Source organism: Hylobates moloch, unplaced genomic scaffold (genome assembly GCF_009828535.3).
Source record: "Hylobates moloch isolate HMO894 unplaced genomic scaffold, HMol_V3 SCAFFOLD_20, whole genome shotgun sequence".
In the NCBI taxonomy this organism is placed as follows: Eukaryota; Metazoa; Chordata; class Mammalia; order Primates; family Hylobatidae; genus Hylobates; species Hylobates moloch.
The window spans coordinates 24,139,603-24,154,447 of NW_026652295.1; the positions used below are offsets into that span (position 1 = coordinate 24,139,603).

The window sequence follows — 14,845 nt, forward strand, 5'->3', positions numbered from 1 at the left end:
GTCACTGATAGTTGGGATTAAACACATCTTGTCTTCTCAGTTTTTTTTTTTTTTGAGACAGAGTCTTGCTCTGTCACCTAGGCTGGAGTGCAGTGGCATGATCTCGGCTCACTGCAACCTCTTCCTCCTGGGTTCAAGCCATTCTTCTGCCTCAGCCTCCCCAGTAGCTGGGATTACAGGTACCCACCACGATGCCCCACTAATTTTTGTATTTTTAATAGAGACAGGGTTTCACCATGTTGGCCAGGCTGGTCTCAAACTCCTGACCTCGTGATCCGTCCGCCTTGGCCTCCCAAAGTGCTGGGATTACAGGTGTGAGCCACTGCACACGGCCCCTGTTTTCTCAGTTTTATAGGACAACTCTATTTTTAAAAAATTGAAAATATAATTTATATACCATAATATTTAGACTACAGCATGTATAATTCAGTGGTTTTTAGTATATTCACAAATCATCCCCGTCATCTGATTTCAGAACATTTTCATTACCCCAAAAAGAAATCCTGTACCCATTAGTAGTCATTCCCAAGACCCTTTCTCTCCAGTCCCTGGCAACCACTAATCTACTCTCCATCTCTATGGATTTGCCTACTTTGGACATTTCATATAAATGAATTCACACAATATGTGGCCTTCTATGTCTTGCTCTTTCATTTGGCATAATATCTTCAAGGTTCATCTAGGTTGAAGAATGTATTAGGATTGCATTTCTTTTTATGGCCAAAAAATATTCCATTATATGGCTAGACCACATTTTATTTATTCACCAGTTGATGAACCTTCAGATTGTTTCTACTTTTTGGTTATTATGAATAATGCTGCTATGAACATCTGTGTACAAGGTTTTTTTGTGTGGACATATGGTTTAACACTCTTTTTTCTTTTCTTTTTTTTTTTTTTTTTTTTGAGAGAGTCTCTCTTGGTAGCCCAGGCTGGAGTACAGTGGCACCATCTCAGCTCACTGCAACCTCTGCCTCCCGGGTTCAAGCCATACGCCCGCCTCAGCCTCCTGAGTAGCTGGGATTATAGGCACTGCCACCACACCCGGCTAATTTTTGTATTTTTAGTATAGATGGGGTTTCACTATGTTGGCCAGGCTGGTCTTGAACTCCTGACCTCAGATGATGTGCCCTCCTCAGCCTCCCAAAGTTCTGGGATTACAGGCGTGAGCCACCACGCCCAGCCAGTTTAACACTCTTTTTTTTTTTTTTTTGAGATGGAGTTTTGCTCTTGTTGCCCAGGCTGGAGTGCAATGGTGCAATCTCGGCTCACTGCAACCTCTGCCTGCCAGGTTCAAGCGATTCTCCTGCCTCAGCCACCCGAGTAGCTGGGATTACAGGCATGCTCCACCACGCCCAGCTAATTTTTTGTATTTTTAGTAGAGACGGGGTTTCTCCATGTTGGTCAGGCTGGTCTCAAACTCTAGACCTCAGGTGATTCGCCCGCCTCGGCCTCCCAAAGTGCTGGGATTACAGGCGTGAGCCACCGTGCCCGGCCGGTTTAATACTCTTAAAGGAAACAAAGATATGCAGTATAGGTTATTACAGCAAGAACAAAAGCTGTAACAGTAACTAGCTCTTAACTATACTAGACCTAAATAGTTAGAGCTTGGGCTTTGGCTTTTGAAAACCTCTCTCTGGCTTGCCTTTTGGCCTCTACTCACTTGAGGGTGAACAGCCAAAAGGGGAGGAAATAAGCCTCAATCCACAACTGGCAGCTACACACACAGGGACTAGCCTCCCGTACAAAAGGAACAAGTTGACTGTCCCTGAAGTGCCACTTGCCATCAACCCCCTCCAAAGCTCCCATTTCCAGAGGTGGATATACACCAAGGTCATCTTTAGCATTTCATCCCTATTGAAGCATTGTTATAATGCAAACGTGCCTGAGAGGAAGGACAATTTAAGTTGTGATCACCCATTTAAGTCTTGGAATATGTGGTTTTGGTAAGGGGTAAACCTATGGTTTGATAGTTAACCTTCAAGGCCCTTGATAAGAGTAAAAGAGGGAAATGGCAGGAGTTGAAGGCTGTAGTGAGCTATGATTGCACCACCTGGGTGGTGCATGTCCAGCCTGGGTAACAAAGTAGGATCCCGTCATTAAAATCCAAAACAAACCTGAGAGAGAGAGAAATGGGCAGGGGAAAATAGAGAGGAGTCTTGTGCTGAAGTTCATCGACTTTATAATTTTAACAAGGGCTGGCCCTGGAGGTCAGAAACCAATCGATGGTGTCTATGCAAAATGCTGAGTCATAATTCCTTTAGTGTCTATGCAAAACGCTGAGTCATAATTCCTTTAGTGTCTATGCAAAACGCTGAGTCATAATTCCTTTAGTGTCTATGCAAAATGCTGAGTCATAATTCCTTTAGTCTGATTATGTTGGTGGAAATGTTTGTCTCCCTCATTTCAGGAATACAAATATTGTAACCATGTGTGTAAATATATCTGAAAATATCAATTCACTTGTCCCATGAACAGATGACTAGCTACTTGTTAGATGCCAAGCTAACATGCCAGGTGATACGGAAAACCTGTCTATGTTAACTTCGGAGATGATCCCTGACCCTGTTAATTTTGGAGTTACTGAATAGGTTGCTCACTTTATTTATTTATTTTTATTTATTTATTTAATTTTTGAGACGGAGTTCTTGCTCCACCCAGGCTGGAGTGCAATGGCGCGATCTCAGCTCACTGCAACCTCCGCCTCCTGAGTTCAAGCAATTCTCCTGCCTCAGCCTCCCGAGTAGCTGGGACTACAGGTGACCACCACCATGCCCAGCTAATTTTTTGTATTTTTAGTAGAAACGGGGTTTCACCATATTGGCCAGGCTGGTCTCGAAGTCCTGGCCTCAGGTGATCCACTTGTCTCGGCTTCCCAAAGTGTTGGAATTACAGGCGTGAGCCACCGCGCTCGGCCTATTTATTTATTGTTAAATGCCTGTTGAGTCATTTAACTAAATGCTCACTTTAGTTTGAGTGGTTGCCTAAGAATTGGTGGCTGCTCAGATTCATAACAATGCCAGGAAGCAAACAGAAGGCACATTATAAAGCAAGAAGCCCCTGTCACCATGCAGAGGCCATCAGCATCTCCTCTGACCAGTCCTGGATAATTAAAGAAGCAACCGCATCTGAATGCAACAGTACAGTTGGAGGACAGTGGATATTTCCTACTTGTCTAGGTGTGGGGAAAAGCATAAAATAATGAACCAACACACACAACTTTTATTTTGTTTCGATAGCTATGATCCTTGAAGCAAGGTTCCGGGTTTACAGTGACACCAGCTCTCACAGAGGCATTTTTGTGTTGCTTTAGTGCTTTGCATCTAGTTTTAAGAACTTCATGTAATAATTTTGCTATTCCATATAAGAAAATATGGAAAGGATTCCATATAAGAAAATATGGTTCAGGCTTTGGGAGTCAAACATTTCTAGGTAGTAATCCAAATTCTGTTACTTAACTAGTCTTAGCCAAGTTTAACTCCTTGGAGGCTCACTTTCCTAATCCATAAAGTGGGATCATAGCATCCACCTTGTTAGAGATAAGACAGCTAAGTGATGCCGCACGGTGCCTGGTGTTTAGGAAGTACACAGTACTTGACAAGTATTATTTCTTGTTTTTCTGACTACTGGAAACTCTTCAAGGGTAAGGACTACTTTTCCTTTATTTCTACAGTGTCCACAAAACCCTCCATATAATACCAGGGACACAGTAGTCACATAATGAAGGTTTAGTCATGAAATATGAATTTGAGGGAATAAACATGAGAGCTGAATTGGAATAACAAGAGAACATTTAGCCTGTGGCTAATGCCCTAAAAGTAAAAAATGCATATAGAATAGCCAAAGGAAGGCTATGTCTTACCTGTTGATATTTCTTTTTTTTTTCTTTTTTTTTTTTTTTTTTGAGCTCTGTCACCCAGGCTGGAGTGCAGTGGCGCGATCTCGGCTCACTGCAAGCTCCGCCTCCTGGGTTCACGCCATTCTCCTGCCTCAGCCTCTCCGAGTAGCTGGGACTACAGGCGCCCGCCACCACGCCCGGCTAATTTTTTGTATTTTTAGTAGAGACGGGGTTTCACCGTGGTCTCGATCTCCTGACCTCGTGATCCGCCCGCCTCGGCCTCCCAAAGTGCTGGGATTACAAGCGTGAGCCACCGCGCCCGGCCACCTGTTGATATTTCTTTTTTATTTTTTTATTTTTTGAGATGGAGTCTCGCTCTGTCACCCAGCTGGAGTCCAGTGGCACAACCTCGGCTCACTGCAGCCTCCACCTCCTGGGTTCAAGTGATTCTCCTGCCTCAGCCTCCTGAGTAGCTGGGATTACAAGCATGTGCCACCAGGCCTGGCTAATTTTTGTATTTTTAGTAGAGACGGAGTTTCCCCATGTTGGCCAGGCTGGTCTCAAACTCCTGATCTCAGGTGATCCACCCACCTCGGCCTCCCAAAGTGTTGGGATTACAGGTGTGAGCCACTGCACCCGGCCCCCTGTTGCTATTTCTAAGGGCACATTTAGAACACTGGCCCCTCACTGTGACTAAAGAGTATCGCAGTCCTGCTCCCCATAAACTGCACACTCAGATGCGTATAAATCCTGCTACTAGCATGTTCACGATTCTTTAATTTTCCTTCTCTCTTTTTGGTAGGAGGTGAGAGTGGTCAGCCCACAGATCAGCTTTTTGAGCTAATTCCACTGAAAGATCCTAACTATGTAGCAAAGAACTACATAGAGTTCACCCTTTTGGACCAAAATGGCATTAGAATGGATTATTTTCTTGTGAGTACACAAACGTTCCACTACATATTAGTTTAGGCAGTGCCTTAGATAAGTTAAACAAATGGAGTTCAACATGGGACCTTTCAAGGACAAGGAGAGGCCATGTTTAACTTTCTTGAGCTGATCTGGATTTTGATGAGAGTTAGTTTTTAGAATGACAGTATAAATTGTAAAGGGATCCCAGGGGACCAATTCCACTTGTAAGAGCCAATGTACTTAAATTACAGATTCCTGTTCCATGTGGATGGCTATTGAATTAAAGCTGAGAGAGAGAGAAATTACCTCTTCCCTGTAAATAAGAGTGATGGCTTTTAAAATTAAAACTATTCCAGCTCTTTCAGCCAATAGTTAGATTACTTGACCCCAAACTGCTCATAAGACATGCCTATATGCACACACATATACACACACATATGTTCACCATAATATTTTTAGAGTTGGACACTACACAAATGCCCACCAATATAGAGTAAGAAAATAAATTCTAGGATATTCATACATGGACATGCCATTCATCCATAAATATAATGAAGTAGATCAATATGTTCTATCAAGGAAAGAAAATAACCGTCATATATTACATTTAAAAATCCATTATGAAACAGGATAGTGTGATCTCATTTTAAAAATTATGTATGTTAGCGTATATATAGATACAATCTGAAAGAAGAGGCAGTATGTTATTAATAGTTTTCTCTGGGGGCTGGACTTAAGGGGTACTTATCTATATTTCTTTAGTTTTGATTGCTTTATGGAGCACATATTATTAATAAGCAGAAAAAATTATTTTTATAAAAGAATAAATGCTAAAATATTAGTAGTAAATGATAGGAAATTAAACCAGCTTCTGGCTTGATGGCCATGGTTTAGTGCCTTACCTTTTCCCTGAAATGCTGATTTTTGGAGGCTGCTGCCAAGTAAAGCGTCACAGCCTCACTAACTTCATTGTCCTCTCTGGTTAATAGCAGAGCCAGAGTCTTGAGTACTTCCTGCTGGGCCAGGAGGTTGCTGGGAGCAAGGTCACTCATGGTTTGTAGCAGTTTTTCATCTCTTAGTGATTGCAGAGTCTGAACCATGGAAACTGGAGGGTAAGAAGGAAGGAGATTTCATGTTCTGACATGCTAAAGTAATCAGCTCATTACAAACATAAATAGAACTCAAGTCCAATACATATGAAAAATTAGCATCTGATAAAGGTGGTATTTCAGATTGGTGAGAAAAGGACAGACTATTCAAATAACTACCTTACAGTGATGGGCAAAACACATGGGAAAAAGTGAAGGTGGGTTTCTATCTCATAATGGCTACAAAAATAACTTACAGATGAATTAGCCCACTGTAAAAATATACAGCAGAAAATATAAGTAGACATTTTTAAAAATCGTCCTAATATATGCATGGCAGACTCAGTTGCTCCTCTTTTAGTCAAACCTGTCTGGCAAAACCCCAATCCTAGGTGAACCCGGTGCAGAAACCAAGTCTGCACTGAGGCAACTGGGCCCTGATGGAGCAACCTATCTATCTATGTATTTATTTATTTAATTTTTTTCTTTTCTTTTTCTTTTTTTTTTTTTTTTTTTTGAGACAGAGTCTCATTCTTATTGTCCAGGCTGGAGTGCAAATGGTGTCATCTCGGTTCACTGCAACCTCCGCCTCCTAGGTTCAAGTCATTCTCCTGCCTCAGCCTCCCAAGTAGCTGGGATTATAGGCACATGCCACCACGCCCAGCTAATTGTTGTATTTTTAGTAGAGATGGGGTTTCACCATGTTGGCCAGGCTGGTCTCAAACTCCTGACCTCAGGTGATCCACCCACCTTGGTCTCCCAAAGTGCTAGGATTACAGGTGTGAGCCACCTTGTCTGGCCAGAGCAACCCATTTGGTTGGTTGGAATAGGAAGACAATATATTTAAAAATAAGGTTTTGAGTCCCATTTGGAGAAATTAACCATGTTCCATGAATAAAGAGTATACTCTACTCCCTAACCAGAAATCCAGCATGATCAACCATTAGTCACAAAAACACTAGGATGAGAATGTGTCTGGTTAGTGCAGATGGAAAAATAAAAGCCAAAATTCATGCTCCATGACTAAAGCAACATTCTCTACACAGTAGACAAATTTGCGATTTATTTAGATTTTTTTGCTTAATTTTCTATTTTCCTTGCTGTGAATGCTCTATCAATTTCACTGCTTTGTAAATAAACACCCTAGTAAAAAGCCTGAAGTAAGCATTATGGATTATAACGTCTAAATTAACAAATCACAGAAAATAGCCTAAATGCCCAACAATATAATCAAATACATTAGTATACATTCAAATGCAGAACTATTAATCTAATAACTAATATAATCTAATACAAATGCTTTCAAAGAATAACACAGAACATAATATCAAATAAAAAACAGGATCAATACTCTATCAGGCATAATTACAATTTGGAATCTAAAACCCACGTACATTCAACTGAAAAATACATTCAATTTAAAAAGTAGGAGGAGAGAGTGGAATTTCTTTCTTTACACTTCTCTGTTTACTTTTTTTTTAAAAAAAATAATGAAGGCTTTTCCCTTTTATGATGAAAGAAAAAAGACACTTAAAAAGTTAAAGGTTTTTTTCGTTGTCATTCCCCATTTCTGTTAGTAAATGAGTAGGCCTTCTTGGGGATCATGTAATAAGAGCCTAGAGATGTAAATTGCCACTGATGCAAACGGAGTAATATAAACATTTTCTTAGCAAATGGATTTAGATTGGGACAAATTTAGCATCAATAAATGAAGATTATAATATTATAAAATAAGACTTTGTGGTCCTAAAACAAGGTCTTTCTGCGCATGCTTTCTCTTCCTGGTCCTCTGTGCTGGCGTCTGCCTTGCAAGGGGTTATGCACAGACTCTCTCCCATGCTCCATGCTGGTACAGTGCTGGGTGAAGGAAGATTTTTCTTCCTTCACTATGATGCCACCCAATGTGCTGACTGTATTGTTGCAGGATTTGATGTTCTGGAGAAAGAAGGGGTAAGCCTGGGCTTGTGCCAGACATGTTGTTGCTGCCTGGTGCTGTGCCAGACTCACCTAGCTCCAAAGAACACACCTCATTCCTCCTATCCCTTTTAACCTGCATTGTCAAGCCTGTGTGGATTTATAAAACACAAACCTGGGAACCAGAAACCAGCCCCTCACTACCTGGCTCCACTCTCAAAGTGGAGTTTTCACTTGATTTAGATTGTTATTTTATTTCCAGTCTCTGAAGGGCCATGTGGAATGGCAAGAACCAGCTTCATTGCTGCACGCCTGCACTGGCAGCTGTTCTCCTTGTTCCCTGGACATGTAGCCCTGGAGTTAGTTTTCCACCTTTTCCTCCTTTCCCTTCCCACCATGTTACCTACCTGCCTTCTTTGAAACCCCATTTCTTCCTATTATTAATGAAAGCCTCACCAAAAAGGGCAATATAAAATAGTATTGCCTGTAGGATTGATCTGACTAATGGCAAATACATTACTGAAGGAAATAAATTACAGTGAAAGCTTAAATCATTTACCAGCTTCCTGTAAATGGTACCTCTCTGCCAGATGATTGAGTTGCTCCTAGTGAATCCCTGCTTCATTAACAAGGGGCTCACTAATGTTAAAAGTCCAAAAGTCATTTAAAAGGCAAATTGCACCTCTACTGTGGAGTTGAAAAATAAAAGGCCATCATTGCCAAAAGCCATGATTTAAAAGACCAGAGATAACGCCAAATTGAGCCACCACTACAATGTGACAGAAGAACATGTCCCACCTTGCTTGGCCAGCTGGCTCAGATAACTCTCCAGGTCACTGACGCCGTGGCTGGTGAAGTAACTGTAATACTGGAAAACAGTGATGACTTCCGAGGACAGGCTGGAGGAAAGCAGAGGCTCAGCCCGGTCCAGAATTTGGGACACCAGGGTTCGAAACACTATTTGGAAGGGAAAGACACAAAGCAGCTTTAGATATATGACCATTCATTCATTCATTCATTCATTCAATAATTTTTATTTTTATTTTAGAGACAGGGTCTCACTTTGTTGCCCAGGTTGGTCTCAAACTCCTGGGCTCACGCAGTCCTCCTGCCTCAGCTTCCCAAGTAGATGGAATTGCAGGCATGAGCCATCACACCTGGCTCAATAAGTTGTTTATCTTTTATTGTGGTTGAAGATAGAGTGAAGTAGTAAAGTAAGCAGCTGGATGGTTTTTGCACATGTGCACACCTGTATAACTGCCATTTAGATCAAGATATGGAAGATGGCCCGCATTCCATAAGGTTTTCTTGTGCCCCTTCCCAGTCTATAGCTACCCTTCCCTTCCCTTATATATAACATATATAATGAATAAATATTATATATGTGTGTGTAGGAGAGAGATAAAAAGGAGGAGGAACAGACAAGTGAGAGAGGAAAAGAGAAGGAAAGAAGGAAAGAGGGAAGGAAAAATGAAGGGAAGAGAAAGGAAGGGAAGGGCACAAATAGGCAACTAACAATCTGACGTCTATCAACATAAATTAGTTTCACCTGTTCTTGAACTTCATGTAAATAGAATTATATAGTACGTACTTTTGGTGTCTTGTTCCTTTTACACAACAAAGTATCTGTGAGATTCATTCAAATTATTGATTATAGCAACAATGTATTCTTTTTAAAAATTGCTGGCCCAGACACGGTGGCTCACACCTGTAATCCCAGCACTTTGGGAGGCTGAGGCAGGTGAATCACCTGGGGTCAGGAGTTCAAGACCAGCCTGGCCAACATGGCGAAACCCTGTTTCTACTAAAAATATAAAAATTAGCTGGTCATGGTGGCGTGTGCCTGTAATCACAGCTACTAGTGGGGGCTGAGGCAGGAGGATCGCTTGAACCTGGGAGGCGAAGGTTGCAGTGAGCTGAGATCACGCCATTGCACTCCAGCCTGGGCAACAGAGTGAGACTCCATCTCAAAAAATGAATAAATAAATAAATAAAATAAAAAAAATTTGCTGGCCCAGTGTAGTGGCTCACAACTGTAATTCCAGCACTTTGGGAGGCCAAGGGAGGATCGCTTGAGCCCAGGAGTTCAAGACCAGCATGGGCAAGAGAGTGAAACCCCGTCTCTACTAAAAGTACAAAAATTGGCCAGGCGTGTTGGCATCTACCTATAGTCCCAGTACAAAAGGGGAAGAGGCAGGAGAATCTCCTGAGCCCAGGAGATTGGGGCTGCAGTGAGCTGTTAAAACACCACTGCATTCCCCCCGGGTGACAGGGTGAGACCTTGTCTGTATTTTGTTTTTAAAAATTGCTGTGTAATACTCTATGCAATGAGTATATTACAATTTATCCATTCTCTTGTGGGCATTTAGGTTGTTTCCAATTTTTGGCTTTTGTGAGTAAAGCTGGTAGGAACCTTCACATAAATGTCCTTTCTTGTGAACATAGCACTTATTTGTCTTTACATATTTAGGAGTGAATGTGCTGGATCCAAGGGTAGGGGGTATATTGAGCTGTAGTAGAAACTGCCAGTTTTTCCAAAGTGATCATACCATTTGACACTCTCATATTGGTGAAATTGTAATGAAAGAAGTATACACGTAGAAATAACAATGCATAAGAATGTAGTAGCTTTATTATTATTGAGATGGAGTCTCACTCTGTCACCTAGTCTGGAATGCAGTGGTGTGATCTCAGCTCACTGCAACCTCTGCCTCCTGGATTCAAGCGATTCTTCTGCCTCAGTCTCCCAGGTAGCTGGGATTACAGGTGTGGGCTACCACGCCCGGCTAATTTTTGTATTTTTAGTAGAGATGGAGTTTTGTCATGTTGGCCAGGCTGGTCTCGAACTCCTGACCTCAGGTGATCCACCTGTCTCAGTCTCCCAAAGTGCTGGGATTACTGACGTGAGCCACTGCGCCTGGCCAATGTAGTAGCTTTAAATGTCACTGCTGATATTCTGAATTAAAACAGTTCAACATCTTTCTTTTCTTAAATCTGAGTAGATGATATTTTCCCTGGACAGTATACTTCTTTTTTCAGGGCTGGCCTTTTGTGTGTTTCCCACCTGCAGGCAAGTGGTAGGAGGACCCCACCCCCGACCCCCACCCCAATGCCCACTCTCACACTGAAGGACAGAAATTCTCTCTCTACTGCTGCCTTGTACCTGGGTCTGCAAGTCCTGGATATTCTTTGTTGACAGTTCTGGCAAAGCTGGCCTCCAGCTGCTTAATCACTCTGTCCGCTGGGCTGTGGTAGACACCAACTGGGCTGCAGCACTTGGTCCAGAATGACAGCAAAGACAGCTTTTTGTGAAATTCTGGTATGGCTGGAAAAGAAGAGCAACCCCCATCTCGTAACACATTTTATTTTATTTTATTTTTTTGAGACAGAGTCTTGCTTTGTTACCCAGGCTGGAGTGCATTAGCATGATCTCAGCTCACTGCAACTTCCGCCTCCTGGGTTCAAGTGATTCTCTTGCCTGAGTTTCCCAAGTAGCTGGGATTATAAGCATGCACCACCACACCTGGCTAATTTTTGTATTTTTAGTAGAGATAGAGTATTACCATGTTGGTCAGGCTGGTCTCGAACTCCTGTCCTCAAGCAAACCACCCACCTCGGCCTCCCAAAGTGCTGGGATTATAGGCGTGAGCCACCGCGCCTTGCCATAACATATTTTAAATGAAGCAGATGAAGACGTGTTGGGGAAAGGGTGTGTGTGGGGGGGGTCTTTAGGGACCTTTTTTCTCCCCATAAGACTGTGGTTAGTTTTCAGATGGAACTAGCAGATTCCTGTGTGGTTGGCAGATGGCCCGAAGGGTAAAGAAGTTATGATGAGGAACTCATCCTGCCTGGGAAGCAAAATCGAGCAAAAACAAGGCTGTTTGCTGTGAGTGATAGGAAACACAGGAGCTCTACCCTTGGGAGGCATTCCAAACACGTGATTTCCTATAACTCCACAGCAGAAATCACACAGGATCAAGGACTCACACTTGAGGAGGGTTTCCTGAAGGGGATGGGAGGTAGCAGTAGGTGGCTGGAGGAAATTTTTACCCTGCCCAGGTGGTTCCCTGACTGAAATGACTAAACAGCATGGTACCAGGTGGCACAGGAACAATGTTTCACTTGAATGTGTCATGATCATGAGGAGGGGGCTGGAAGAGGAGAGGACACAAGTCACTCACAGCCTGAATGTCCTGCCCCTCTTCATGCCCCTCAGAGACCGGCCAAGGTCACCTACTTCTAGTGGGAATGGATGTGGGAGGCACAAATGTACAGGGAGAAGATAGAGGAAGTTTTAGGCTTAATCAGAGATTACCTGGAAGACCCTGTTTCTGCTGAATATCTGATATGAAAAAAGACATAAATTTTGGTTTCTACAAAAGTGCCCCATAGCCAGATCACACAAATTCAAAGGCATCTTTCCCATGTCAAATTCTTCATCTAAAACTTAGAATCAGGAACTCTCCTGGAGGCGTTTGCATCCATGTATTTGTACCTTTCCCCAGCAGGGTCTGGCAGGATCTTCCAATTGACAGTCGCTATAGGAGTTGTCTTAGCCACCTCCAGGGTGCAAAAGCATCCTATAGTCATCTGTCCCTAAAGGGAACCGCACCAGCAGAAAGTCTGTGAAACTCTGCCTGTGCAGTGAATGCTGTTTTTGTTTCTGTGTCTGACTTCTGGAGGTGGAGGCCCTCTGGAAAAAACTGTGTGTCTGCTGCTTTGACTCAGAAAGCCGAAATGTGACATTAATGAGCCCAATTTGTTTGGAGACCTTTCTCAATCCTGTGACCTAAGAATGCTTTTCTGTTTTTCCAGCAAAGCAATGAACATGCATAGGGAGTGGACTGGGCTAGTGGTGTCATCATTTACATGAATAGTGGTGTAACTGACAGATACTTACCTTCCACAACAGAACTGATATTTCCTATGTTCTCATCACTGACAGCTGCGAGTTTCTCCATCACTTGGATCTGCCTAGAAAGCTTCTCTAAGAGACTTCTTGCCACAAATGGGGTTTTGCTTGAGAAAACAATTTGCTGGTAAAACAAACAAAACCACTGTTTCAATTATGTTGTTTTCAGTAGAGCTTTCTCTACCCAGCCTCATCCTTCCTGAATGTGGTGATGATACTAAATAAACTCATGCGATGTTTTTCTTCCAGCTTGAAAATGATCCTCATTCCATGCCAGTTACAACATCTGATGAAATCAGTCATGATTTGTTGCTTTGCATTTCTTCATGTGTGCATAAATTCTGGAACTTTCTCAGTAGTAGGTCTACAAGGTTACTATAAAGCTGCCTTCCCCTTTATGTACTGTGAATCTGATCTTCCCCTTTGAAACGTGAGGGGCAGTTTAGGCTGTGTCTTGGTGTGTAAGCAGAAATAGATTTGTCTTACAAATGCAGTAATTTTTCACAGCATGGTTTTATTTTTGTGTATGTGTTCAAGCTGAAAGTTAAGAGCAGGTTAAATAATAACGATAATTACAATCAGAGCTGTCTCTTGATAACAAATGAGTGCTTACTATGTGCCAGGCACTGGTCTGAGTTCTGTATAAGTGTTAGCTTATGTTATTTCTCCTAACAACCCAATAAGGCAAGTCTTATTGATATCCCAATTTTACTGATGAGAAAATTGAGGCACAGAGAAGTAACCCGTCCAAGGTCACATAAGTTGTAAGTGGGTTCATTTGTGTGCAGTTCACAAGAATGAGAAGGCCTAAGAGAGGAAAGAATATAAATCACTTGCTGCCCAATGGTTCTACTCCTTTCTGTGTCTCTCAGAGACCTGTCTCGATCACCTGGTAGGCACAGATGCAGAACACAGACCTGTACTACTATGCTGAATTGTTTAAAGTATTGGGACTCTAAAACAAATAGGATTTTCAAACCCAGCACTTTGGGAGGCTGAGGCAGGCAGATCACGAGGTCAGGAGATTGAGACCATCTTGGCCAACATGGCGAAAGCCCATCTCTACTAAATATACAAAAATCAGCCCGGCGTGGTGGTGCAGGCCTGTAGTCCAAGCTACTCAGGAGGCTGAGGCAGGAGAGTCACTTGAACCCTGGAGGCGGAGGCTGCAGTGAGCCAAGACTGTGCCACCGCACTCCAGCCTGGGTGACAGAGTGAGACTCTGTCTCAAAAAAAAAAAAAAAAGAAAAAAAAGTCTAGTGCAGCAATTATGTACTAACACCTTTCCTGTGAGTAAATACAATAGCAATGAACTGCTTTATTTTGAAAATAATTGTAGTGATTATGATTCTTAGAAAATGCACATCTTTATCTCTCTATGATTATATAACTAACAAGTACGCTCACACATGAATCAATGCGAGAAGATAAGTTTCTAATCCTCACTCCTTCAATCTACATCTTTATATCCACCTCTTCTGTTTTTGTACCATTGTTCATCCCCACAGAAAGGCTGAATTGTTATAATAATGGCCTTATTACCGAGAGAAACACTGCATTGACTGCTTGAACTAAAAGCATGCCAATTAGTCTTTGCGAGAAAACAGTCACTCCTTCATAGATAAGAATTCTCTTATGTCTCACAAAATAGCTATTTTTCTCTAAAAGAGAAACAAGTGGTTTGCTTGGCATAGTATCAGGCTCAGCAAGGACAAAGAGCTGTCTCATTCAAATGGTTGGTGAGTAGAAAACAGTTACACATAAGTAAAAATCCCTGTCTGTTTTGATCAGGAAAAAAAAATATTGCACATTCTACCAGATTGGTTATCAGTCTCATGGTTTGTGAGACCTCTGTGGTGTTTGACCTCGAAACTCAACAGAAGAGTTCAAGTAAGTGTTGGCTAGCCAAGTGGCAGGAGTTATAATTGCCAAACAGTCTCCCTTAGCATACAGTTGTCTGAGGCTTCTCTGATGCTCTTCATCTATGGTGGAGAAGCATATTCTCCTACATCTCATCACATGTCTGTTACCAAGGAGGCAACACTGCCCCTCTGCTGGGCTCCTGAGGGACCCCTGGCTCCTCACCCTGACTCTTGTCTTCCAACAGTTCTGTGATCTTGGGTTATAATTCCTCCTCTTTTTTTTTTTTTTTTTTTTTTTTTGAGACGGAGTCTCGCTCTGTCA

At 42.2% G+C, this 14,845-nt stretch overlaps 1 protein-coding gene across 8 annotated transcripts in view; it reads right to left on the reverse strand.

Annotated features, from left to right (window-relative positions):
• Nucleotides 1-14,845, reverse strand: part of RIPOR2 (RHO family interacting cell polarization regulator 2) — a 231,511-nt gene that overhangs the window by 9,096 nt on the left and 207,570 nt on the right. For all 8 annotated transcript variants that reach the window (XM_058432307.1, XM_032140364.2, XM_032140365.2 and 5 more), the window contains 4 exons: nucleotides 12,650-12,785; nucleotides 10,913-11,074; nucleotides 8,548-8,706; nucleotides 5,650-5,852 (listed from right to left, as the gene is read on the reverse strand). In XM_058432307.1, the coding sequence (XP_058288290.1) occupies nucleotides 5,650-5,852; nucleotides 8,548-8,706; nucleotides 10,913-11,074; nucleotides 12,650-12,785 (660 nt within the window). The remainder of the gene's footprint in view (nucleotides 1-5,649; nucleotides 5,853-8,547; nucleotides 8,707-10,912; nucleotides 11,075-12,649; nucleotides 12,786-14,845) is intronic.